General features: G+C 40.4%; 2 protein-coding genes, 1 non-coding gene and 1 pseudogene across 3 annotated transcripts; 3 read left to right on the top strand and 1 right to left on the bottom strand.

Annotated features, from left to right (window-relative positions):
• Positions 1 to 718: 718 nt before the first annotated feature.
• LOC148926346 (uncharacterized) lies at positions 719 to 1,666 on the top strand. Its single transcript, XM_089059092.1, has one exon. It carries the CDS (start codon positions 719 to 721, stop codon positions 1,664 to 1,666), a length of 948 nt encoding a protein of 315 aa, XP_088915218.1.
• An 8,355-nt stretch (positions 1,667 to 10,021) lies between these two features.
• Positions 10,022 to 10,128, bottom strand: LOC125191508 (small nucleolar RNA R71). Its single transcript, XR_007171181.1, has one exon. It is a non-coding gene; the product is annotated as a small nucleolar RNA R71 (small nucleolar RNA).
• A 4,203-nt stretch (positions 10,129 to 14,331) lies between these two features.
• On the top strand, positions 14,332 to 22,539 carry ATATH8 (Protein kinase superfamily protein). The gene is made up of 16 exons (XM_048085518.2): positions 14,332 to 14,787; positions 16,014 to 16,189; positions 16,543 to 16,696; positions 16,860 to 16,912; positions 17,333 to 17,476; positions 17,813 to 17,917; positions 17,998 to 18,123; positions 18,409 to 18,564; positions 19,231 to 19,337; positions 19,482 to 19,644; positions 19,765 to 19,830; positions 19,960 to 20,053; positions 20,594 to 20,706; positions 20,990 to 21,060; positions 21,290 to 21,443; positions 21,899 to 22,539. The coding sequence occupies exons 1-16, from the start codon at positions 14,406 to 14,408 to the stop codon at positions 22,313 to 22,315; spliced, it is 2,481 nt and encodes an 826-aa protein (XP_047941475.1). The 5' UTR covers positions 14,332 to 14,405; the 3' UTR covers positions 22,316 to 22,539.
• Positions 22,540 to 22,768: 229 nt separating this feature from the next.
• Positions 22,769 to 24,209, top strand: LOC125189808 (uncharacterized; annotated as a pseudogene).
• Positions 24,210 to 25,935: the final 1,726 nt, after the last annotated feature.

Raw genomic sequence — 25,935 nt, forward strand, 5'->3', positions numbered from 1 at the left:
CGGAACTCCAGTCACAAAGCTGTACCTTGGTCAAGGAACAGGGGTAGTGGGAAATCGAAGGCCAACTTCCTCCTCCCCACCGAGAAGGCTGGTTGCTAGTGGACGAGGGGGCCGAGGGTGATATAAGGCGTATCAAGGATTTGGGGGTCCGAGACCTATGGCCAGCTCGGGAAACATTATGAGCGGTAACCGCTACTACAAGCTGATGGAAAATGGGGAGTTTGATACGGATTCTTTGGAAGATGCAGGGGTAGGGGGGAGCAGCAATGACAAAGAAGAGCATGTTGGATCCTTAGATAACCCACAAATCGAATCTGATGACCCCAGATGTCTAGCCTTTAATGAAATGTCCCAAATGGAGGTGATTGCGATAGAAGGTCCCACTGCAGGGGAGACAAAATCCTCTCCTTAACTATGTCATACAACATTCTCTTCTGGAACGTACGGGCTAATGCGGGATCCTAAAACGTCCTAGCTAGATTAATTCACACATATCGGATTTCCTTTCTCGGAATAATAGAACCCCTTACGGCCCCTGATCCGGAGCTATACTCTAGAGCCTTGGGGCTCACGTTTAGAGGTTGCAACTCAAGTGGAAAAATTTGGATTTTCTCTTCTCAAGACCTCAAGGTGGAAATTTTAGACGACTCAGACCAACTTCTTCACTCTAAAATCAGAGGAGCAGCAATTGAACAACCGATTTTCATCTCAGTAGTCTATGGAAAATGCTCAAGAGCTGGCCGCTACGGCCCCTGATCCGGAGCTATACTCTAGAGCCTTGGGGCTCACGTTTAGAGGTTGCAACTCAAGTGGAAAAATTTGGATTTTCTCTTCTCAGGACCTCTCGGTGGAAATTTTAGACGACTCGGACCAACTTCTTCACTCTAAAATCAGAGGAACAGCAATTGAACAACCGATTTTCATCTCAGTAGCCTATGGCAAATGCTCAAGAGCTGGCCGCTATCCACTTTGGAACAAGCTTCAAAATATTTCGCTGAATATGGAAGGTGAGGCTTGGATGGTGGGCGGTGACTTTAATACTTTCCTCACTGAACAAGAACGGACGGGCGGTGTTACAAATAGGGCAGGGGAAATGATCGACTTCGCAGAAACCTTGGAAGACTGCCGGCTCCTCGACCCAGGATATGATGGATCCTCGTTCACCTGGGAGAAGGGCACGCTACTGGAAAGACTTGACCGAATGATTATCAATGAGGGATGGACTTCCACCTTTGTTTCATCCCGGGTATCCAATCTCCCTAGAATTCTGTCGGATCACAGCCCCATCCTCATGAGATGTAGCCTGCAACATAGAAGGCAACGGGGTAGTAACTTCCGCTTCCAGAGCATGTGGCTCAGGCATCACAAGTTCTTGGGCCTTGTGGATGAAGTTTGGAAGCAGAGCACGGAGGCCAGAGGCTTACTCAACCTCCAAATCAAACTCTCGCGCCTAAAATCAGCCCTAAAGACATGGAATAAGGAGGTTTTCGGAAACTTGTTCAACAACCTCTGCCAAACAGAGGAGCTAATTGCATCAGCCCAATCATTGTTTGAAGCAGAACCAGTAGCCCTTCATCGCATCGCTGTAAACAAGGCCATTGCTAAATACATCATCCTCCTCAAGATGGAAAAGAACTTCTGGAAACAAAAAGCGGCGACTAGATGACTGGCAGAAGGCGATCGAAACACCAAGTTCTATCAGAGCTGGATTAAGCAAAAATGCACGCGCTGCCACATTCATCGAATCATGGCGGGGGATAGAGAAATCACAGATATGGATGAGGTACGCCATTCTGCCGAGGCTCACTTTAAAGATCTCTTAGCCCCCCTCCACTGTAATTTCACAGCAACCCCCCTGGATGGTTTTCGTCACCTCCCGATGGAATATGATACGAGCCAACTATATCGTGCCCCAAGCTTCGAGGAAGTAAAAGAGGCAGTGTTTAGTATCTCCGGAAATAGCACTCCCGGACCAAACGGATTTTCGGCGGACTTTTATCAAAAATGTTGGAGTATTGTTGGGAAAGATGTTGTGGACGCGGTCATACAATTCTTCGAAGGCGCCTACCTTTCGAGAAGCTTCACGGCCACATCTATCGTCCTCATTCCAAAGAAAGAAAATCCGATATGCTGGGCCGACTACCGCCCAATCAGTTTATGTAATGTCTCAAATAAAATCATTACTAAACTGATTATGGCACAGCTCACCCCTCTCCTTCCTGATATAATAGCCCCAAACCAGAGTGGTTTCATCCAGGGTCGGTTACTCAGTGACAGCTTCCTCCTAGCCTAGGAAATGTTCTTTGAGCTAAATCGATGCAACCCTACCCCAAATGTGGCGTTAAAGCTTGACATGGCAAAGGCCTATGATCGAGTTCAATGGGACTTTCTCACCTTCATCCTCCGGCAGATGGGATTCCCAGAAGGCTTCATCAAGCTCATTGATCGATGCATCAGCAGATGTTGGTTCTCAGTTCTGGTTAATGGAGAACCTACGGGCTTCTTCAATTCCACCCGAGGCCTTCGACAAGGAGATCCCATCTCTCCCTCTCTCTTTGTCATCGCAGCAGAATTCCTCTCATGGTCTCTCGACAAAGTCATTTTGGGCAATCCAGGTATGAAATTCCGAGCTTCACGCAACTGCCTAGAAATCACCCATCTGGCATATGCAGATGACATTCTTGTCTTTACCCAAGCGGCTGCCTCCTCCCTCCAAAAGCTACGGGAGTGCCTCGAGGAGTATGAAATCATTTCAGGACAACAGATTAATATCGAGAAGAGCAATTTCTACATCTCAGAGGGACATGAAGACTTGGCGAACTCAATACAAGATAATGGTGGCTTCTCTAGAGGAGCATTCCCCTTCATGTATTTGGGCGTGCCAATTTTCAGGGGTGCCAAATGGACTGATCTTTTTATGTTCATTAGAGAAAAGATTGCCAAGAGAACGCAAGGATGGGCGCACCGCCACCTCTCCTTTGGAGGGCGGCTTACTCTGATCAAGAGTACCCTCAAAGCGATACCTCTACACATCTTCCAATCTCTTGAACCCACGGCGGGTGCTATCCAGCAACTTGAACAACAATTGGCTCGATTTTTCTGGGGTTCGACAATGGACAATAAACGCACGCATTGGATCAGCTGGGATCGCCAATGCGGGCACATTCACGGCGTGCTCTGAACTTGATACGATGTTGACAGCCATTTTACACGGGATGAAGCTGGGAAAAGACATGAACAAGCAAATACATATTGAAGCTGACTCGAGCAGGGCAATCAACCTTATTGCCAAAGGTAGAACGGGCCCTGCCCATATGAGATTCATGACAGCAAGAATCTGTCTCCTCCGGAGGGAGATGAGATGCAAATTCACCACAGCTCTCAGAGCTGGAAACCGTATCGCACACGCCCTGGTGGAACGGGCTGCGGACAGTGACAATCCGATCACCTTTAATCACCAAACGGCCCCTAATACCTTGAAAGCCATGGTCCGATTAGAGAAGGATGGTATCCCTAATATTGACACCAATTTCGACCAAGCGGCACTGTAGAGTAGGTAGGTGTCAAGCCACTGCCGGCTTGTCCTCTATTTACTCTCGTGGTGCTTCTGCTTTTGATTGGTCTTTGCTTTGTAAGTATGGTTTCCTTCGGCGCGTCACTTTTGGGCGTGGCCAAGTATTGTATCACCTTGAGTTCAGATATATAGGGATGAGGGACCCACGAACCCTCCACCGCCAGGTGTTTTTGTTAAAAAAAAAAAAAAAAAAAAAAAAAAAAAAAAAAAAAAAAAAAACTACAATCTCCATACAATTCAACTCCAAACTCAGATCAATCACCAAAAAACATCAAAAGTAAACAGAAAATGCAGCGATAACATGAAACGAAACAAAAGCAACAGATTCCATAACACAGTAGTGCAATATCCGACAGAAACTTAGCAAAATACGGCCGAACTACGAACAACGAAGTCTCGAGAAATTCAGAAACATAAACTGAAAACAGAAAAATAGATTGTATCTTCGCTTCCCGTGGAGACGGTGTTACACAACTACGGATGAACTTTGAACCGAAAACCCCTAAATTGAATTCCCCAAGTGTGTGTGTGTAGAGAGTGAGAAAGCTAAGCTAAGAGCTAAAGGAGGATTATGATCATGATCATGTAAGTCGCGTGCTCTTATTTATAAGGGATGGAGCTTCTATATTCTTCTTGTGCTTCCCATTCTACCCTTGTCCAGAATGCTCCTCCGTCTAATGAATTTCTTCTCCTTTTGTGCTTGCTTCCTCTGCTCCTTGCTCCAGGCGATTTCTTTTTCTTCCTGGATCTGGCCTTTTCTCTACACACCTGGCTTACAAAACCTTGTCAGACCCGGAAAATTATAGAATTTAACCCCTGAGGCACTTTTTATTAGCACAAAATAAACCTGCAAGTATACAAAGTATATATAGTATAGCTAAAGGTTAGTACCGGATATCGAACACGGGGAAGGCAAACACAAAGTGTCTATCCTCTACTAAGACTCAATTACTATCTGGAAAAACAAAGGTTTTGAAAAACTTTTGAAAACTGAAAACAATAAAAGCATATAACAACTAATTGCAAATGAAACACGGAGATAAGCGATAGAGATAAGAGAATCCCGGGGATGTGCGTTCACAGTTATGGTTATACAAAATTCCAACTACAATACCCTAGCACAGTTTATACTTTGAAAGGACGAGTCACCTAGCATATGCTCATGCGATACAAACGTTGATTACAAAGTTAGGGTTGTCAATCCTAACACGTAACTCCAAAAAGCTCCTAAGACCCTTGAAAAGTCCTCACTCTCAATTAACAGTGTCGTTTTAAGGGAAGCTAACTGTAGCGTCTACTAAGTGGATCTAACTCGCTAGAACTCTGTCACAGTTATGAAGCAAGTTATATTAAATCATACACGATTGTGTCACTCAATCATGCAGCATCAGAATTACTTAGGGAAGAAACAAAGTAAAAACAAAATGGATATTAAATAAAAAAAAGGAATTTGTATAACCAAAGTCGTTACTAACACATCCCTAGAATCCTATGAGTTTAGTTACACATAATTGAATAAGCTAAAAACATAGATTGAAGGGAAGACAATTTGAACATAAAACTAAAGCAAATAAAACCCGTAGGTTGTATCCTTGTCGTTCTTGATGTTCTTGAAATCCTTCTCCAATTCCTTGCACAAGTGAAGTACTCTATGCTCTTAATCTCTATGAAGTATTTTTGCAACTAGAAGCTCTCCCTTTTTGATGAAGCTTGAGGTCTTATTTATAGAGGAAAGCCAATCCTTGTTGTAGAAGGAAAAGATCTCCAAAATATGGTAAACATGGGCGCAAATCTAGGGCTTCTCGGATTTGCCGCCTTTCTCCGCTGGGCCGCCGCACCTTGGCCGGCGGTCGCCGCGTTGGACTCCAGAGAGTCTGTTCCCTCAGCGGCGGACCGCCGCACGACTTCCGGCGGTCGTCGGACGATACTTCTCTTCCAATCGTATTTTTCCGATCTGCCCGCCGGGCGTCGGCGGTCGCCGCACTCCTCCGCGGCAGTCGCCGGCTGACTCCAGATTTCCAGATTATGCGTTTTGGCTCCCTTTTTCGGCTCAATTATGCACGTTTCTCACAAAACACGTCAAAATATAAAAATATGCAAATAAAGGACGTGTAGAGAGACTTTGACATCAAAAAGGGACCAAATAATGGCCATAAAATAGTGCAAAATTCGAGTGTATCAACCCATAACCAATGCATGAAATTAGCCTTATCAAGCAGCAAGAGGGATATTACGAGGACAAGATTACTCCTACGACGCACAAGATTACTGTTCTGATAATTATTCTGAAATATGTGCAGGTATGGAGGATCAACCCCGCTCCAATTGGGAGGATCAAGAGGCTGGAAAATTTGCTGAAGTTCTCGAACATAGAAAGGTGACGAACCAGAGGCTGGAAAAATTTGGAAAGGAATACAAGTACCTTGGAAAGAGGATTGGCAAACCTCATCACTCAAGTCGGGATGCTGGAATTTAACCTTGTGATCCTAGCCACAACCATAGGAAGCAAGCACACTCCGGGTACTCTTCCTAGCCTGCCAGAGGTAAACCCGAAAGGAAAGTGTCATGCTGTGCAGTTGCATATCGGAACTACATATCAACCTCCAGAGGCAGGACACCTAGGCAGGGGAAGAAGGGAGGCAGAGGAGTCGCCCAGCAACAAGTCTGTCAGATGTGCGGCGGCCCGTCGCACCACAACACGGCGACCGGCCCGTCTACCCCCCAGCAGGTCGAGCTAGGCTCTGGAACTATCACTGATGAAATCCCGGCGGCCGCCAAACCCCATCGCGGCGCTCCGCCGACTGGGAAGCAGCAATCAGACGCACCACCACACAACGGTGTTACCGTCCCATATCCTCAACGATTGAAGAGCAAGAAGCTTGATGCCCAGTTTGCCAAATTCTTGGAAGCAATGAGCAAAGTCCACATCAACATCCCACTGGTAGAAGCCTTGCAACAAATGCCCAATTATGCTAAATATTTGAAAGATGTGGTGGCCAAGAAAAGAAATTGGGGAAAGTACGAGACAGTGGGCTTAACAGAGAGCTGCAGCGCTATCGTCCAAAAGGGATTACCCACCAAACACAAGGATCCAGGGAGTTTTACTTTGTCTTGTGTTTTAGGGAATGATGTGAAAGGTAAGGCGTTGTGTGATCTAGGATCTAGTATTAATTTGATGCCTTTATCTTTTTACAGGAAACTTGATGTTGATAACATCCGCCCCACCTCAATCACGTTGCAAATGGCAGATCGGAGCACAACAACACCAATGAGAATAGTGGAAGATGTCTTGGTAAGAGTTGGAGAATTTATTTTCCTAGCTGATTTTGTTGTATTAGACATGCAGGAAGACAAGAAGGTGCCTTTAATTCTTGGAAGACCATTTCTAGCTACTGAGGGAGCCATGATAGATGTACAGAAAGGAGAGCTTACATTGAAGCTACACGATGAAAGCATTACATTCAACATCTACGACGCCCTAAAATTCCATGGAAAGGAGGGGGCAGAAGGCTACGGGGACCGCCAAAGGTAGAGCTAAAGCCACTCCCCGAACATCTCAGGTACGCATTCTTAGGGCCAGATAACACCTTTCCGGTTGTTGTGTCCGCTGCTTTGAGTGAAAAAGAATGTGAGAATCTTTTGTGTGTGTTGAACAAGTATAGGTTTGCCATGGGATAACACCTAAAATTCCACTATCCCCATGGGGTGTGGCGGCCGCCGGGACTTCATCAGTGTCAGTTCCTGAGCCTGTCTCGACCTGCTGGGGGGTAGACGGCGGGTCGCCGTGTTGTGGTGCGGCGGGCTGCCGCACGTCTTCGGCAGACTTGTTGATGGGCGACTTCTCTGCCTCCCTTCTTCCCCTGCCTGGGTCTCCTGCCTCCGGAAGTTGATATGTGGTTCCGCTACGCAACTGCACAGCATGACACTTTCCTTTCGGGTTATCTCTGGCAGGCTAAGAAGCGTACCTGGAGTGTGCTTGCTTCCTTTGGTTGTGACTAGGATCCGAATGTTGAGTTCCAACATCCCGACTTGAGTGACGAGGTTCGCCAACCCTCTTTCCAAGAAGCTTGTATTTCTTTCCAAATTTTCCAGCCTCTCTGGTTCATCACCTTTCTATGTTCGAGAACTTCGGCAATGCAGAATTCTAACAGATCCTCCCAATTGGAGCGGGATTGATCCTCCATACCTGCACAAATTTTCAGAATAATTATCAGAACAGTAATCTTGTGCATCGTAGGAGTAATCAGAGCAGTTTGGGTCATAGTATGATCCCCCATGGTCGGGGCTATAGCACTGCTCGTTATATCCCCCTTGCTGCTCATCATAGTAACCATATGGATTCTCCATGCCTACAGGAAAATCCATTAAAACAAAAAGGAAATAAAAATAAAAATAAAAATCAAATGAAAGCGATTAAAATCCAAAGTAGTAAAATTATTCGTTTGAAGATATCACTCCAAAGTGAATTGTCTTCCCCGGCAACGGCGCCAAAAACTTGATGCACTATTTTTTAGCACTAAATAAATCTGCAAGTATACAGATTATATATAGTATATATAGCTAAAGGTCAGTATCGGATATCGAACACAGGGAAGGCAAACACAAAGTGTTTATCCTCTACTAGAACTCAATTACTATTTGGATAACCGAAAGTTTTTGGGAAATTTTGAAAACGGAAAACAATTGAAAGCAAATAACAAACTCCAGGGATGTGCGTTCATAGTTATGGTTATACAAATTCCAAACTACAATACCCTAGCACAGTTATTACTTTGATAGGACGAGTCGCCTAGCTTATGCTCATGCGATACAAACGTTGATTACAAGATTAGGGTTGTCAATCCTAACACGTAACTCCAAAAAGCTCCTAAGACCCTTGAAAAGTCATCACTCTCAATTAACAGTGTCGTTTCAAGGGAAGATAACTGTAGCGTCTACTAAGTGAACCTAACTCGCTATAACTCTCTCACAGTTATGAAGCAAGTTATATTAAATCATGCAAGATTGTGTCACTCAATCATGCAGCATCAGAATTACTTAGGGAAGAAACAAAGTAAAAACAAAACGGATATTAAATAGAAAAAAGGAATTTGTATAACCAAAATACGTCAAATTTCCAGACTTTGCGTTTTGACTCCCTTTTTCGGCTCAATTATGCACATTTCTCACAAAAGACGTCAAAATACCAAAATAGATAAAATATACTCCCTCTGTCCCACTAGAAATGAAACGTTTTCCTTTTTGGGTTGTCCCATTAAAAATGAAACGTTTCTTAAAATAGAAACACCTTTATATCTCTACTTTTCCATCTCTTACTTTACTCTCTCTTCTTTAACTCACAAAACAACACTACATAAAATCTTGTGCCGAAAAACAAACGTTTCATATTTATTGGGATGGATGGAGTACAAATAATGGACGTATAGAGTGACTTTGACATAAAAAACGGACCAAATAATGGCCTTAAAACAGTGCAAAATCCGAGCGTATCACTCACCCAATTAGCTCTTTAGTAATTAAATTGAACCCACAATTTAATACAATCTTATATTGGAATATTATTAGCAGCCACTACAGAAATAATATTGCACTGCCCATCCAAATCTGAAATTACAAGTAATCCGGGTTTCCGTTGTTCGACGTTTATTTCTTGTGATTAAGATGGAAATGTCCATTAATTAATTATTGTCTGCTATAGAAGTAATTAATTAACTTCTTATTATTCCAAGAGTGGACTTAACATGAAACACTTATGTATTATTCATATAGTAATCAAACTCCCACTAGCTAGGTTCCGAATAATAAAACCTTATTTCACTCTCCTCTTGCGGACATTATCAAATGAGACTCACCTCGCGCACGATTCAATATAATAGCAATCCTAGCACCGCTAGATATTAATCACCACTACCCAGTATATCAGGATTATTGGGTTGTGAAAAGTCCACACCATTTGATAAGTCAAAGTAATGTATAATCAATATCGTATGCATATTTAAGAAATAAATGTTTATCAAGACCTCGCCTTTCAGTAGATAGCATAAAGACACGTCTCGCTGTTAGATCCGTTCAGTGTTGTACCACACCAATATCATCTTATTTCAGTAAGACTTAGAAGTATGCGGACTAACATTGCAACCTTTCACTTTGTTCAAAACTGACCGTGACCGTGTTACCTTAAAGTGGACTACGCCATCAACCGGTCTACTAAAACAAAGACTTACACTTTGTTAAGTTTCTTATACATTTAAATATGCAATAAACATCCATTAAATGTAAAACATAACAGCATTATGATAAAAATAATATGTTTTATTCCATGGAAAATAAATAAGAGTTTTTATAGTATTCAATCACTTGAAAGATGATTTCTAGTATACAAACTCTAACAGGAAGAACATAGTGGTGCTTTTCCTCAACAAATACTATCCATCGGGTACAATATTGAAGCTCAAAAGTGAAATCTTCCAATTCGTGCAAGGACATGATGAACCCCTCTATGAAGCCATTGCACGTTTCAAGGCTCTCCTCCGCAAGTGCTTCAACCATGGTTTCTTAGTAGACCACCAAGTAGGAATTCTTTACAATGGTTTCACTGAATAATTGTGGCTATGTTAGATTCAGGAGCAAATGGAGAATTCCTAAGGAAGAGTGGGCCTGAAGCCATGAAAGTCATTGAAGAGTTTGTCACAAACAGTAGAGGATGGTCATTACAGAGACACAACTTAAGGAGAGTGGTTGTCGTGGATGAACAAGAAGAAAGCTCATTTGCTAAGGAGTTGGCAGCCTTGAGAGTTTAGGAAGAGCCAATCCAACCTACATCCGTTATTGTTCTTCCCCAAAATGACGTTCCTCCTTCTGTTGAGGACGTCAACTATGTCCAAAATGGGGGTGGTCCCAATAGGCCGTACAATAATAATTATCGCCCTAGTCACGGGGGCGGTAATTTCAATAAGTATAATAGTAATCGGCACACACTCTAACCTCTCTTACTCTAATAATAATTTTCTCCAACCTCCTGCGGGATTTAATGTGAGCAAAGGAAGAGTAGTGGAGCCACTCAAGAAAGAAGAAAAATATGAGCAAGGGATCTTGAAGATCTTGAAAGTATTATGAGAAAATAGAAAAGCCAACGAGACCAAAAGTAGGGTCGTTGAACTTGAAGCAAGGTTGAATAATCTTGATGGGTTTAACACCACCTAAGCATTTGTGTACTTTCTTTTAGGAAAGGACGGTTAGGAGGCCAAAGCCACTGCATCTCATTGACTCTGAGGTCTACAAACCATTAAGACCGCGAATGGAACTTTCAAATGGTGGAAGAAAGTATATAATAAGTTAATTTCGTTTGCAGTGGGAAAGATAAAGATTATCAGTCCACCCACTTAAAAAAAGGCTACTTGACGTCGAGCTAACGAATTAAACGAAAAGCGCTTGTTGGAAGGAAACCATGTTGGAACTACCGCAGCGGAAGACATGAAAAACAAACAAATCCTTACAGATCTATTTAGGTGATCATGCATTCGATTCCAATTTCATGCAATAAACTAGATCTATAGATAAAACACATTAAAACAGATAATCATGCAATTTGATGTAGATTCGATTGTTACCTCTTGATCCATCATAGGATTGACGTTGCTAGCTGCACCACCCAGAGATCCTTGATTTATCGACCACTAATCTTCCATACTATTCCCTTGTCCTGGATTATTTATCTGCGTGGGCGGATCTCGAACAATCAAATAAAAGTGATATGAGATTTAGGGAAAACCAACACAAACACGAAATCGCTTGACCTAATCCTATGAATTAGGATAGAACAATAACAAAACAAGAACCTTACTCTCCCACGTGCTAGGGCACGAACATCGAGACCAAGAGAGAGAGGCGCCACCTATGGCGGCTAGGGTTAGGGTTAGGAGTGTTGTGTGTTGTGGTACTCTAGGCTTTCCTATCTCTACACTATTTATAAGCTTGGACTTGTTGGGCTAGGATGTGGATCCATGGAATGACTTAGATGTTGGGCTCACCCGTTAGATAAATATCTAATTAAATCAAATGACACATGATTTAATATATTATCAATGGAATATTATCTTGTTCTACTAAAGAAAAATATTACACTCCCATCTAAATCACCAAATTACAAATAACTTGGGTCCATTTTATTTTACAATATTTCCCGCGTTTAAGATTATCTTGATCCGTCAAATTAATTCTTTGGTCTGCTATGTGACTTGAATTAAATTAATTTTCCAATGATTTTTATAGTTTGAAACTTTATTTATTATTCGTGGAATAAAATTCCAACTGCACAGATTTCTGAATAATAAATTCCTTTTTCAAACACCTCTTGGGGATCACCCTTTGGGATTTAATCATACCACACTGGGCACGCGAATTCTATGAAATAATATTCCAATACCATCATGTTATTCAATTACTACCACCCAAGATATCATGTTTGAGTTACGTACAAACTCCCATATTGATAAGTCAAAGGTGGCGTCCTATGAATAAACAATATTGATATTAATATCATAGACTAGAAAATAATAAACTTTTCTGAAATTTATTCTTACAGTAGATAGCAATAAAGAATACATTTCGTATTAGATTCTTTCAATGTCTAACCACACCGGTGTTACTAATCTCTTCGTAGGCAAGAGGAATTATCACAAACACCGCAACCATACCAATAGGTAGTCAAAGCCTATCTAGGTTGTGAATACGTTTTTCTTCTTACTAGATCTGGTCAAGTCCCCTACTGGAAAATTCACGAGGAGATTCATCGAATTTCCCTACTTGACCTTCTTAGTAAGAAGCCTTAGACTTTTTTATTATATTACAATAATAAACCATTATATTATATTATTTACTCTCATAATTAGGTAAACAAGTGGACGTGGCGTTTTTTATATACATGCATGAGCTGACTGTACAAAGGCATGTACGCTCGAAGCATCTTTTAGTATACAAACCCCAACAAACCTAACGTTTCATTCCCTTTTATTTATTTTTTCTTTATCTTTTAATTTTTCTTTTATTTCATTATATTTTGTGCACTGTGCACATACAAAAAATATATATATTTAATTTCTAGCGACCGTTGCACATTACACGTAGCGGTCGCTCTCTTTAAGTCTGCAGGAACATGATCGGGACCTAGGGCGGGCTGCAACGGTCGTTGTGTGGGCCGCAACGACCCGGTGAAGTTGCGCCATTTCACAAGTACCGCCCAGCGGTCGTTGTTCAAGTCGGCAGACGCGATTTCATTTATAAAAGGTTAGTTTTTCTTTCCTTTTCTCCACCCACTTTCAATTTCTTCCTTGCACACGACCCCAACTCCATAAAATCACCAATTCTCTTCCAATTTCACACACTCACACTCTCATTCACTCATTCCTATCATTATTCAAGTTGCAACTTCCACTTCTCTTTAACTCAAGGTATGTTCCTCTTTTTGAACTATGATGCATGATGGCATATTAAAGTCAAACTAAAACATCAAAATGATTGTGCTGATAAAGATTCATTTGAATTTTTGAATAATTTAAAAATTGATACTCATGTAATGATATTAAGAAACATATACACTCTAATTGATTGTGTAATGGCATCTTATTAATATATTTTTGATTCAACTATACATGTTGTCGGAGTGTAATTATTATGTTTTTTATTTTCTAAAAATAAATCTAATTGTCATGTTTTAAAAATTCTTGAAATACTATATATCTAATACTTCTTCCATCTCATTGAAGATAATCCACTTTCCTTTTTAGTTTGTCCTACTCAAGATGATCCATTACTAAACATGAAAACATTTTTATCTCAATTTTATTTCTTCTCCCTTGCTTTACTCTTTTCATTTAATACACAAGATACATAAAATCTCGTACCACCCAAGGAAATGATCATCTTCCTTGGGATGGAGGGAGTATCTAATAACGTGTCACTCTTCCGTCCCAACTGAGTTGAGTCGTATTCTTTTTTGGGATGCCCTCAACTAAGTTGAGTCATTTTCTTTTTTGACAAAACAAAACATGTAATCACTCTCACTTTCTTCCATCAACTACTTTATTCTTTTTTCTCTCACTTTACCTTTCCTACTTTATTCTCATCTCTTACTTTTCAACACAATTTCTTAATTATCGTGCATAAAATTTTTGATTCAACTTAGTTGGGACGGATGTAGTATTATATACTCTATCTTTTTTACTTTAAGCTCCTTTTTTTAATGTCCCACATTAATTATCACATTTTTTAAAAAGGAAATAGAATTATCTCCATTTCATTATCTCTTTTACTTTATTCCTTCTAAGCTCTAACTCACAAAAATATGTATAAAATTTTATGCTAAATAGAAAATGCTCTACATAAAATGGAACATAGAGAGTAGTATATTTTTTAAAGTGTATAGTATTATTTAGAATTTATATTCATTTAGTCAAAATCTCGCTCGGTCAGGGTCAAGAAATTTCATTTTCTAAGCTCAATTCACAAAAATATGTATAAAATTTTATGCTAAATAGAAAATGCTCTACATAAAATGGAACATAGAGAGTAGTATATTTTTTAAAGTGTATAGTATTATTTAGAATTTGTATTCATTTAGTCAAAATTAATGTTGATTTAATTTTAAATAAGAAGATAGTAGTAATATATAGTACTAGTAAGTAATATATAAAAAAAAATTGATTTTCAACTGAAATTATGAGTGGTAAATACTGCATTCTATCCGTAGCGAACTACTTATCCATGGCTCAATTTCTCATATAAAATCGGCTCAAATTTCTCCTAATTCTGCGGCTGAAAATCGCCGCAGTCTATGGCGTCGTTATCGCCGCCGTCTCCCGTTCTATGCCATGGCGGAACTCCACCTCGAAGCAGGAGCAATGAGCTCAGCAGAAACAGTAGGATTGCGAGCCCTAACAATAAGCAAAACGGCGGCGCGCTGGGGAACGTCATTGAAGTCGTGAAGAAGGATGTGAAGTTTATGGGAGATGGCTTGAGCAGAGGATTGGAAGTAGTGCATAAGGATGTCAAGTTTATAGGAGATGGTTTGAGCAAAGGATTGGAATGGGCGAATAAGGCGTTTCGGATTCCAGAGGCTTCGAAGACGGTGGAGGATTTTGTGTGGCTGCGGAATGTGGAGGATCCCCAGGCGGCGGCGCTCCGGTTTCCGTCGTGGCCACAGCCCTGCTATACAGGTAGTATTTGAAGTAGTAGAATATTGTGATGTGCACAGTTTTCATAACTATTTAGGAGGTGTTTGGCCTGGTTGTTATTAGAGCCCCTGTTGGTTTGGTTTTAAAGCAATCGCATGATTTTCAATAAGGTCTTAAGAATTTATAAACTAAAAGTATTTGGATGATTCAACTTAGTATAGGATACAAAGAGAAATGATAGTTAGATAGTGAGAATTTTGAGTTCGAGAGTGTGGGAATTGAAGATTTGACTGGTATGTATTGAAAATAACTAATTATAATACAGTTATTTTTGTAATTAATTGTTGATTTATAAGATATGAAAATAAGTCGGTATTTGGGAGCTTGTAACCTGTATAGAAATTTTCACTCTTATCTTGAACTTATAAGCTCAACCAAACATCCTCTTAATCACTATCACACAAATGAACGCTGTGATCTTTTGCTTAGTATAGATGTAAGTGTGTGTGTGTGTATGTGATGAGGACAAGCAATTGTATATTGTGAGTATTCAATGTACATTGCTCCCTTGTTTTTGCAGTTTAGGGATTAGAGTAAAGTCCATTTTGGCCCATCTACACATGACCTTTTTTTATGATTTGCATTCTAAACAATACTATGTTTTTGTCATTCGATTCTTGTACAATATGATTTTTAACAAATTTAGGTGTCTTTTAGATGGAGCCGTTAAAAGTTAACGTTTGAGGCTAAAAAGATCAATTTACTCATGTGTTTTGGACCAAAAAGTGACTTAACTTATTGTGGTCTCGTTGTCGTTGCAATGCCGCCAACCACCACGTGATGTCGCCGGTTGTCCAATGAGAACCTCGACTACCACCAGTCCCCTAAAAAATTAAAGCAAGAATGAAGCAAAAAACATCCTAATTATTTTAAAATAGTTGGATTTGGACAAAAAAATTCACCAAATTCTCGTAGAAATTGACGATATGATCGCACCAATTTTGATTCAAGTGAACTAAGAACATTTAACATCAAGAATCATGCTGAAATATGAAAGAATTTGATCGAAAAATTTACACTTGGATCATGTTTACCTTGCTTGAGTTGGTTGCATATTCTTGTTGGCTTGTTGCATGTGTATGAGAACTCGTGTCAAGCTTTTGTCCGAAAGTACGACTTTCAGGGCCGTGAGCTTCTTAACAACTGGTGAATGATTATATTGATAAAACTGAACATGCTTGATTCTGATCTTTTTGGTGTTCCTCCAGAGCTCACTGGTGCTGATTTGTTTATGGCTGATATCAAGGCCTTAGAGGTGTATTGTTGGTATTGGTACTCTCTATCCAAGATGTGGACAAAGCCTCTTCCTGAAACATATGACGCAGAGGCAGTTACAGAGTATTTCACCTTGAGGCCTCATGTGGTGATCCTCCGGCTTCTTGAGGTGATAAAAAGTTTAGCCGGAATTTTTTTTTCCAAGTTAAAGATTGTATTATTTTGTGCTCTCCTTATACTTGGAAATGACTTCTTCAAGTTATCTGAAGTCTGGAAACAAGATCCTTGAACTGAAACCTGCGAATTGATCCTTTTGAGATTCTGCATGCTAACATGCTTAACAAAGTCATTGATCTGTTCTTCTGCTTACTCCTTTTTTAATCACTCTAGTGCTTTTTGCGATTGCTGTTTTCGTTTGTATAGTTGGAAGTTCTTGGTGAGGACTCTTTTGAGTCATTAAAAATAGTAGCTGGAAGTTTTATTCATAAAACTGCGTCCTGACTCACCTTTATCTTTTGAAAGGTCCTTGTTGCCTTTATTTCTGCTACAATCAAATCCAGAATCTCTAGCATCAGCTGTGATGCGGAGGAGGATGCTCGCAAAAGTGTATCTGATTACAATTTTGGGATAATTTTAAAAGACACGATGCTAAAATTGGGTCCAACTTTTATCAAAGGTAATGCTATTTCTACATCATGGAAGGAAGCTGGAGTAGGAAATAATTATTGAGTTTGCAGCAGCATGAACATGCTCAACGGACTGTGAATATCCAAACGAGATACTACTACAATTTGCATTTGTTACCCAATTTTCTAATGCAAGTCTTTATATGTGTGCAGTTGGTCAGTCCCTTTCTACAAGGCCAGATATAATTGGTGATGAAGTCTCAAAGGTGTAAAACTGAACCATCTATTTCTTTTGAATTGCTGTGTACTAGGACCTTTCTTTAAATTGAGCTAACTTACGCTTTATGTGTTTCACCCAAATTTTGTGCCATAGCAGTGAATAAGTTTTTGTTATCTTGACCCAGCCCGCAATTGAACTCAATTGTCAATATCCTCAGATCCATTTGGCAGTCCCATATTTACCTAATCAATGTTCGGCATCTTTATCAGTTGATTCGACTAACACTCTATTTAGCTTCTCATTCTACCAAAAGAACAAAGAAAGAAACTCATTTTGTTAGTTCTTTGTGACAACTGATAATACTCTGTAGACTGTTGACATAATTGATAATTCCCATGTGCTGTTCTCTATGCCGAAAATAATTCATATTTCATATTTTATTTTCTTGGCGAAGTTATGATTGCAGGCATTGTCAGAGCTGCATGATCAAATCCCTCCGTTCCCACGGGCTGAAGCAATAAAGATTATAGAAGACGAATTAGGTTTTCCTGTGGACGAGTATTTTAGCTATGTCTCTGAGGATCCGGTAGCTGCAGCTTCATTTGGGCAGGTATGGAAGGCTTTTGTGTCATGTTATGGGCTATGGAACTATTGGGGAAATTTAAAAATTGACCGTCCACGAAAAATAGTCTCATTTTTCCATTTTGCGGTGTCCACGAAAAGTAGTCCCATTCCAAAAATGGGAAGTTTCTCTGTCATACTTTACCCACTTTTTCTCTTTCTCTATCTGACTTAACCGATTTCTCATTAAAACCTATGCCATTCATCCATAGGCCTTTTTTTCTTGGACGGAGGGAGTAAGTAAGATCAATTATGGACAGATTTCTCTACTATGTTTCTTAGTTTGCCACCGTATAGTTTCTAATGTTTTTGTTGACATTTAAAGGTTTACAAGGCCAAAACCCATGAGGGATTTGATGTGGCGGTGAAAGTTCAGCGTCCTAACTTACATCACATAGTTGTTCGGGATATTTATATTCTTCATAAAGGGGTTTGTCTCATACACTTGCATGTCATCTTTCTTTCAGAATAATATAAGATGCTGAATTAACACTGAGCAATTCTTTTTAGCTAGGACTTCTGCAGAAGATAGCTAAAAGGAAAAATGATCTTTCTATATATGCGGATGAACTGGGAAAAGGTCTGATAGGGGAGTTAGATTACAATCTTGAGGCAGCTAATGCATCAGAATTCATGGTAATTTTCTGTTATGAACTTTATTTGGTTGTTTCTCATCATCTCATGCATGTATTTTCCTTCAAATAGGTGGAGAAAGTTTTCTTTATTCATATTTAGCAAGAGAAATACTATCTTGATGATCTTGGTCATACATGTAACTGCAGCAGAGATGCATAGCATATAAGTTGTTCATGTGAAGAGGCATTCCCCTGTCTAGTATGCTGACACTATCAGAACAGTATAACTAATCCTATTTCACTTTTAAAAATAGTTTTTGAATACTATTCTTTCAATTTTCTGCAGGAAGCTCATTCTCGGTTCACATTTATTTGTTTGCCAAAAGTATTTAAGCATTTGACCAGGAAACGAGTTCTAACTATGGAATGGATGGCTGGTGATAGTCCAACAGAGTTGCTATCTGTTTCGTCTGAGGAGTCTAACCTAAAGCTTCTTGATTTGGTATGGGAATAACTTGAGACTGTAACTGCTGAAATTCAAGATTATACATAAAGTGCATCTATTGATTTCAAGAAAAGTAGTTAGATCTTCCTGTTTCCCCTATAATAACGCTGAATGACTAATCTTGCTTCTATTGCAGAAACAAATGAATACTCCCTCCGTCCACGAAAAATAGACTCATTTTGCCATTTTGGGATGTCCAAAGAAAATAGTCCCGTTTCTAAAAATAGAAAGTTTCACTTTCATATTTTATCCACTTTCTCCCCTCTCCCATACTTTACCTACTTTTTCTCCATATCTCTCTTACTTTACCTACTCCCCCCCCCTCCTCTTACTTTACCAATTTCTCATTAAAACCCGTGCCGCACAAATGGGACTATTTTTTGTAGGCGAAGGGAGTATTAGATTTTTTTTCTTAATTTTAGATACACATGATGGAGAAGTGGCAGGCACTACAAAAGATATGTTCAAATTTATACATAGCTCACATACTAGAGATTAGAGACGGTGTCATATATTAGAACTTACAGTATAATTTCTAGACTTTGCATTTTAACGTATCACAGGGAAGGAGTAACATCATATCTACTGGTCCCATTATTTTTCGTGATTCACCTGCATTCTTGTATCATTTAAAAGCTATTAGGTACTGCTATCCTACTTTAGGTTAACAAAGGTGTGGAGGCATCACTTATACAACTTCTTGAGACTGGCCTAATGCATGCTGATCCACATCCAGGAAATTTGCGTTACACATCATCTGGGAAACTTGGGTACTAACCTGTTCATAAATAAATTATTAATAGGCACATATACGTTAAATAAAATTTCAATCCTAAAAACAAGTTTGATCATGGATTAGTTATATTATGATGTCTAATACTTGAATGCTTCTCTTTACCGATTTACTGGAATAGGTTCCTTGATTTTGGCTTGCTCTGTCGGATGGAGAAGAAGCACCAGTACGCCATGCTTGGTGCCATAGTTCACATTGTAAATGGTGATTGGGCATCTCTTGTGTATGATTTGACGGAAATGGATGTGATTAGACCTGGGACTAACATAAGGCGTTTTACCATGGTAGCATCCATATCATTGATAATTTTAAACTACACTTGCATATGGTTCTTATTACCATCTCGTGAGTGGTGTTTGCCTCAAACAATTGCATCAGATAATCTGACTTTCTGAATAATTCAGGACCTGGAAGATTCCATGGGGAAGTTGGTATTTACCAATGGAATACCAGATGTCAAGTTTAGTCGGGTGAGAATCAATTAGTAAATCAATAGAGTATAATCTCAAATTAACTTTTTAATGAGACATCTGAAAATTCTGAGTGTGCCTTTCGATTTGTATGTGCTCCTTTAATGATTTAAATTTCTTAATCTGAAGGTACTGGGTAAAATATGGTCTGTCGCTCTAAAGTATCACTGCCGCATGCCTCCGTACTATGTTCTTGTTTTGCGGTCTCTGGCGTCTTTGGAAGGTAATATTTCTGCCTACCCTAGAAGAGGGATGCAAATTCATTGTTTGTATGCCTCTGTTATAATGCTTGATAGTCTGCAACCTATGAATGTCGAAGATGTCGTTAAACATATACCTGTGGAGAGCCTCAAACGTTATTGGTTAGGAAGGGACATCACGAAATGTGCATAAAAATTTCCCACTAGTCCATGTTTTATATGAGTTGCTATACATGGACATCAACTTAATATATACCTAAGTGCCTACTACTCCCTCCGTCCCCCTAAAGATGTCTCACTTTCCTTTTTAGTTTGTCCCAACCAAGATGACCATTGCTGAATATAGAAAAAGCTTTTATCTCTACTCTATTCCCACTCTCTTACTTGATTCTCTCTACTTAACATACAAAATAAAGTTGCATAAAATCATGTGCCACCCAAGGAAGGGGTCATCTTCCTTGGGACGGAGGGAGTACTACTTTTCATCTTCAAACTACATAACTTGGTGTGTGCACAGTGATAATGTTTTAAACTATTACTTGATTCCCTTGTTTGTTCTGCAGGATTGGCGGTTGCTGCTGATCCTACGTTTAAGACATTTGAAGCTGCATATCCATATGTTTTTCAGAAGCTTCTTGTTGACAATTCTGCTGCTACAAGGAGAATCTTGTACTCGGTACCATATGGATGATAAAATTTAATTTTACGGTGTTCTATCGTATACAAGCACTTGCAATTCATCTAAGACGTTTGACCTAGTTAACATTTTCCTGTTTTGTTAAGTTATTATTTTCTGGCTAAGATGTTTGTATTGGTTGCACGAATGATTAGGAAAATACATAATTCAAACTTTTGCCATCTAACAGACACCAAGAATTTGGCTACTGAAAGTCTATATTCGGAATGTATTACCATAACCTCTGAAATCTTTTTCTAATTACTCTGTTTAAACTTTTCAGGTTGTGTTCAACAGAAGAAGAGAATTTCAATGGCAAAAGCTTGCTGTTTTCTTGAGAGTTGGAGCAACCAGGTAAATTAATACTGAATTTTCCTCTCGTAGTTTGAATTATCGAAACGTTTCTTGCACGCTAATATTGGCAAGTTGTCAGAACAAATGTAGGCTGTTTCTCCTTCAGAAGCATTTGTGTTTCCTTAGTTTATTTTCTTTTATTTTTTTAATTTTCTGTTGTTTTTTGGGGTGGACAGATGCTATATCCGTCGCATTTGATCTATGACTACCATTTCCATTTTGTTTCCAGGAAAGAACTGAAATCATTGGTGAAACAAAACACGCATACTTCTCTCGTGCAATCTGCAAATGGAATTGCTCCAGAAATGAATCTCACAAACCTGGCACTGAAAATTCTACCATCCAAAAACGGCCTCGTTTTAAGAAGACTCTTGATGACTGCAGTAAGCGCCTTTACTTCAACCTATTTATATGCTGTTGCATATCAACATTTCACTTTCTATTCAAAAGTATGCGTGCAAGTGTCCCATACATTCGAGAATGACATGTTAGTACACATAATGACATAATCAATATATTGACTTTGTTTTCAAGTCTAGGACAGGTCCACTTTGTGATACTAAAAGTCCCATTGGCAATTGGAAATCTACATGGAAATTGTACACAAAATTAAAGTCAATTGTCATTTTGCAGATTTTCAATTGCCAACACGGCTTCCCAAGTACCGGAATAGTGGGCCCTTCCTACTTTTGAAAACTGAATCAACTTATCGGATAATGATGTGCCATTTTCTTTAAGTGCGAGTCATTTATTAAAATCATGAATACTTTGCAGTAGAAAGTGAAATGTGAGTTTTATCTTCCTTAGTTTGAGACCAAAACCATCTGTTGTCCAACAGGATGGAGCTTCACTGATTCGAGCGCTCGTTTCGAAGGAGGCCATTTCGTTCCGCCAAGAGCTTTGTCAGGTCGTTGCAGATGTTATATACAAATGGATATCTGGAGCAATGGAGAAAGGTCTCAATATCCCCAAAGGTAGCTCTCCATTCACGCTGGCCGACAGCAATTCACATGCATCCTCTACAAACGACGAATATGAATCTCTCTTTACAGATCGTCGTCTCAGAGTGATCTTCACCAAGTCTTATAATTCTGCTAGGAAAGATCCTCTATTGCTCTTAAGATTCTACTATGCTTCATTATCGATGCTCTTCGTGGCATCGGCTATGGCTTGTCGAAGAGTGTTGGCAGCCCTCATCAGAGCTTACTTGAGTCGTGTATCCTATAACTGGAAGCAAATCTCTATGGCCAACTAAGGGTACTGCTTGAAGCTTTTTCTTCAAGATAATCTAAGAGGAGCAAAACATCACATCCGTTGAAGGTTACTCTGTAGAGAAAAAAGCTTATAAATAAATAGTACTATAAAAAATTTTATTATGTAATTAATAATTATGTAAATGGTAGTAATATCTTATACCTTGAATACTTTTTCTTAAAGAAATTTTTACCTACAAGTGGTATGTGAGAGACAATTATTATACTTTTCCTGTCCCACTAAAAATGGAATGTTTTTCTTTTTTGGATTGTCCATTAAAAATAAAACATTTCCTAAAATTGAAATATCATAATCTCTATTTTTTTCATCTCTTTTATTTATTCTCTCTTCATTAACTCACAAAATAAAACTACATAAAATCTCGAGCTAAAAAACAAACATTTCATAATTAATGGGACGGACGGAGTAGCTCTTTGCTCGAAGGTTTTGGATCATGAAGGGATCAAGTTTGAGTTTAGTTGAGCATGAACTTGTTACACTCAAAAGAACAACCTGTATATGTTAGGTAGTTTGATTATACTCTATCCGTCCCGGAAATTTTTTTATACATATTTCCATTTCTGTCCATCGCACAAAAATTTTGTCACATACCACTTATATCATTTTGGTAGTGAACCTCACATTTCACTAATTCATTGTATAAAATTAATAATTAAAAGTAGGATCCATATTTCACTAACTTTTTCAACTCATTTTCCATTATACTAGTATTTCTTAAAACTTGTATACGGTCAAAATGTGATAGTAATATTTATGAGATGGAGGGAGTAGCTCTTTTTACTCCTCGAAGGTATTGGAATATATGTTAGGAATTCAGTGCGTAAAGAAGTGGTTATATAAACTCCATGCACCAGCTCGCATTGACAGTTGAGAGCCATTGCAGACTCCACTGAGTTCTTGTTATGTTAGGTTGTTCTTGTTATGTTACATTCTAAAAGAAGTGAACACTTCGAGCTACTTATTTGTATATGTAACCTTTTCTCCAATATTACGAGGATAAATAATTTTAACTATTTTGCTTTTATTTTCTCTTTTAATTCGAACAATAAAGGTGCATGTAATACGCATTGCACGTAAAAGGTGACCGAGTTGTCACTCAAGTTCTATTATCTGAACCACTGCTTCCGCCTCCCATTTGCTCCTCTATTCCACTAACAAATTCAGAAAACAACCCAACCCATTCACACCAAGAAATTAGAGTGTGCACAAACAGGACTTGCAGAAAGCAGGGCTCTTTGGATGCTCTGCAAGTTCTCTCGGGCGGTGCGGCGCCGGCCCCAATATCGTGATCCTTCCAGGGGGTGTGTTCGTGGGGCGGTGTGGGACCCCCAGCAAGGCCGCAAATGTCATGGCAATTGTGTGCGGTGCTGACAATGGCGATGCTGAGAACAAGTGTTTGGAGGCGCTGGCGCTGAGGAAGAGAGCTGAAGATGAGATGGCTCAGGCTGATTTTACCCAGACTTTTGAATTACTGTCGCAGGCTATAGAGCTCAGACCATTTGGGGGTTTGCATACTATGTACAAGGAAAGGTTGGCGATGGGAGACAGATGGAGCGTTTGAGGACATTAAAGAGGCTTTGACTATCGCACCTCGTTATCCTCAGGCATATCTTTGCGAAGGTGATGTTTATATGGCTATGGATCGATTTGACAAAGCGACCCATCCATTCGTCGTGCAAAGTCATTCAAGGCAAGAATAGCAAAGCTTCAAGATAAACTATCTCCAGCAAATTTGGGATGAAGCTTCTCAGATGGATTTGTGTATTCAAACTAGCATAGCTTCTTACTAGATCTTGCATTGTAGTATAAAACTCTAGAAGTTGCAAACTATGGAAATTAATAAAGAAGTCACTTCATTTCTTGCAAAAAAAAAATTCTATTATCTGACCTCCTTGCATAATTAAATAGTAGTACTTATTTCACTCACTATAGATACGAAGGAGACTACTTATCGTGAACAGTTTCAATCCTATAGAATTCTAACTTAGAGATTACAAATGATTCTGGTTGATTATGGAAGCATGAGATGTCGGTGATTATTATTTCGTAATCCATGAATATTACATTGATCATACTGTAAGGACTGGTATATTGAAAAAAACATGTTTTGAGCAGTTTGCACAATTAGAATTATTTATATACAGTAATATCTCAATCCACTTTTACCTAAGAGCATCCGCAATGGTCGGCTAGCGACCGGCTAGCCAATTCGTCGCGCTAGCCGATCGGCTAGCTGAACCATTGCAACCGGCGAGGGCGATTTCGGCGAGCGGATCGGCGTGGGCTGGCCGATCGCTCGTCGCTGGCCGAAGCGCTAGCCGATCGGCTAGCCGCCACTGTGGAGGCCCGATCGGCCAGCGATCGGCCAGCGACGATTTTCAATTTTTTTTTTAAATCATATATAAACGCGATTTTCGTTTCATTTTCATTTGCATCACTTGTTTTAACGAGTTTTCTCTCTCTCTAACTTTCTGTACAAGAGCATCATCGAGCGATGGATCATCAGTCCGGCGACGAGCGGATCTCAGACTCCCACAGTACCCGTGGGATCTGGATGGGGGCAGATGGGCCCGGGGTTTAACATCCTTTGGAATCAGATGATGGGGATGATGGCTGGTGCGCCGGGGGGGGCGATGGGGGGGAACCAGGGGGGGTATGCCGTGGGGGATGCCGGGCGGCGGGCAGTCAGCGCCCGGGTGGGGGGGTATGCCCCAGATGCAGCAGCAGATGATGGGGATGATGTGGCAGGGGGGGATGCCGCACGGTATGCATCCCGGGATGCCGGGGGGGGGGGGGGGGGTGCAGGGGTCACCGGGAGGGGACGCGGTATATTGGCCCTCGCTTGATTTTTTGACGGCTTCGTGTCACACGTCGACCCCGGTGACGCAGTTCTCTGGCGATGACCTTCTGTCATTGCATGATATGGGGATCGATCTCGGGGACGATGATACTCCCGTTCCAGCGACGCCGGCCGCGCCGAAGAAGAAGCCGAGGGGGAAGGGGAAGGGCAAGGCGGTCGGCGAGTCATCGCAGCCCGCTGCCACTGGCCGGAGGAAGTGGACGGAGGATGAGTACGCCGGGGTGGCCAAGGGGTGGTTGGAGGTGTGCGACGATCCACTGGTTGCGAACAACCAGCGGGTCGTCAACATGTGGGCGAAGATCAGTGCTGCCTATAAGAGGCACTGCCCGCACAGGAAGGACTTCAGCAACGAGGAGGTCCGGAAGGGGAGGGAGCGGAAGGACGTCAACATGTGGTTTTTTAGTGTTGCTGACGTGGCAGGGGAGAGAATGGCTGGCCTATGGCTGGCCTAAGCACCATTGCGGATGCTCTAAGGCTAGAAAAAGTGGTTCTACCATATTAGCTCTAGCTTCTCTCTAGTTTCTCTCTCTCTAAATCTCGGAGCCTCCCCACGGTCACCGGCGGCATTCCCCGTCGGTGGAGTAACACAAAGCGCTCCCGTTGCCGGAAATACCACAAGCAAGACTCAAAAACTTGGTGTCACCCAATATGGAAGAGCCCGATTTGGGCAAAAACGTCTCACCGCCGATCACTTTCAAGGCAGTCGAGAGTGGCAGCTCCAAGGCGGAAACGAGCAGGAA

The sequence above is a fragment of the Salvia hispanica genome, chromosome 5 (genome assembly GCF_029641045.1).
Source record: "Salvia hispanica isolate PSC_SH4W2 chromosome 5, Shi_PSC_v1, whole genome shotgun sequence".
Taxonomy (NCBI): Eukaryota; Viridiplantae; Streptophyta; class Magnoliopsida; order Lamiales; family Lamiaceae; genus Salvia; species Salvia hispanica.

Excerpts from the sequence above, each read along its gene's own strand:
- ATATH8 (XM_048085518.2), top strand. The coding sequence starts at position 14,406 with ATGGCGTCGTTATCGCCGCCGTCTCCCGTTCTATGCCATGGCGGAACT. Across the intron at positions 19,831-19,959 it reads CAGATGTCAAGTTTAGTCGG|GTACTGGGTAAAATATGGTC; the intron begins GTGAGAATCAAT and ends CTTAATCTGAAG. Across the intron at positions 21,061-21,289 it reads TTGAGAGTTGGAGCAACCAG|GAAAGAACTGAAATCATTGG; the intron begins GTAAATTAATAC and ends TTTTGTTTCCAG.
- LOC148926346 (XM_089059092.1), top strand. The coding sequence starts at position 719 with ATGGAAAATGCTCAAGAGCTGGCCGCTACGGCCCCTGATCCGGAGCTA.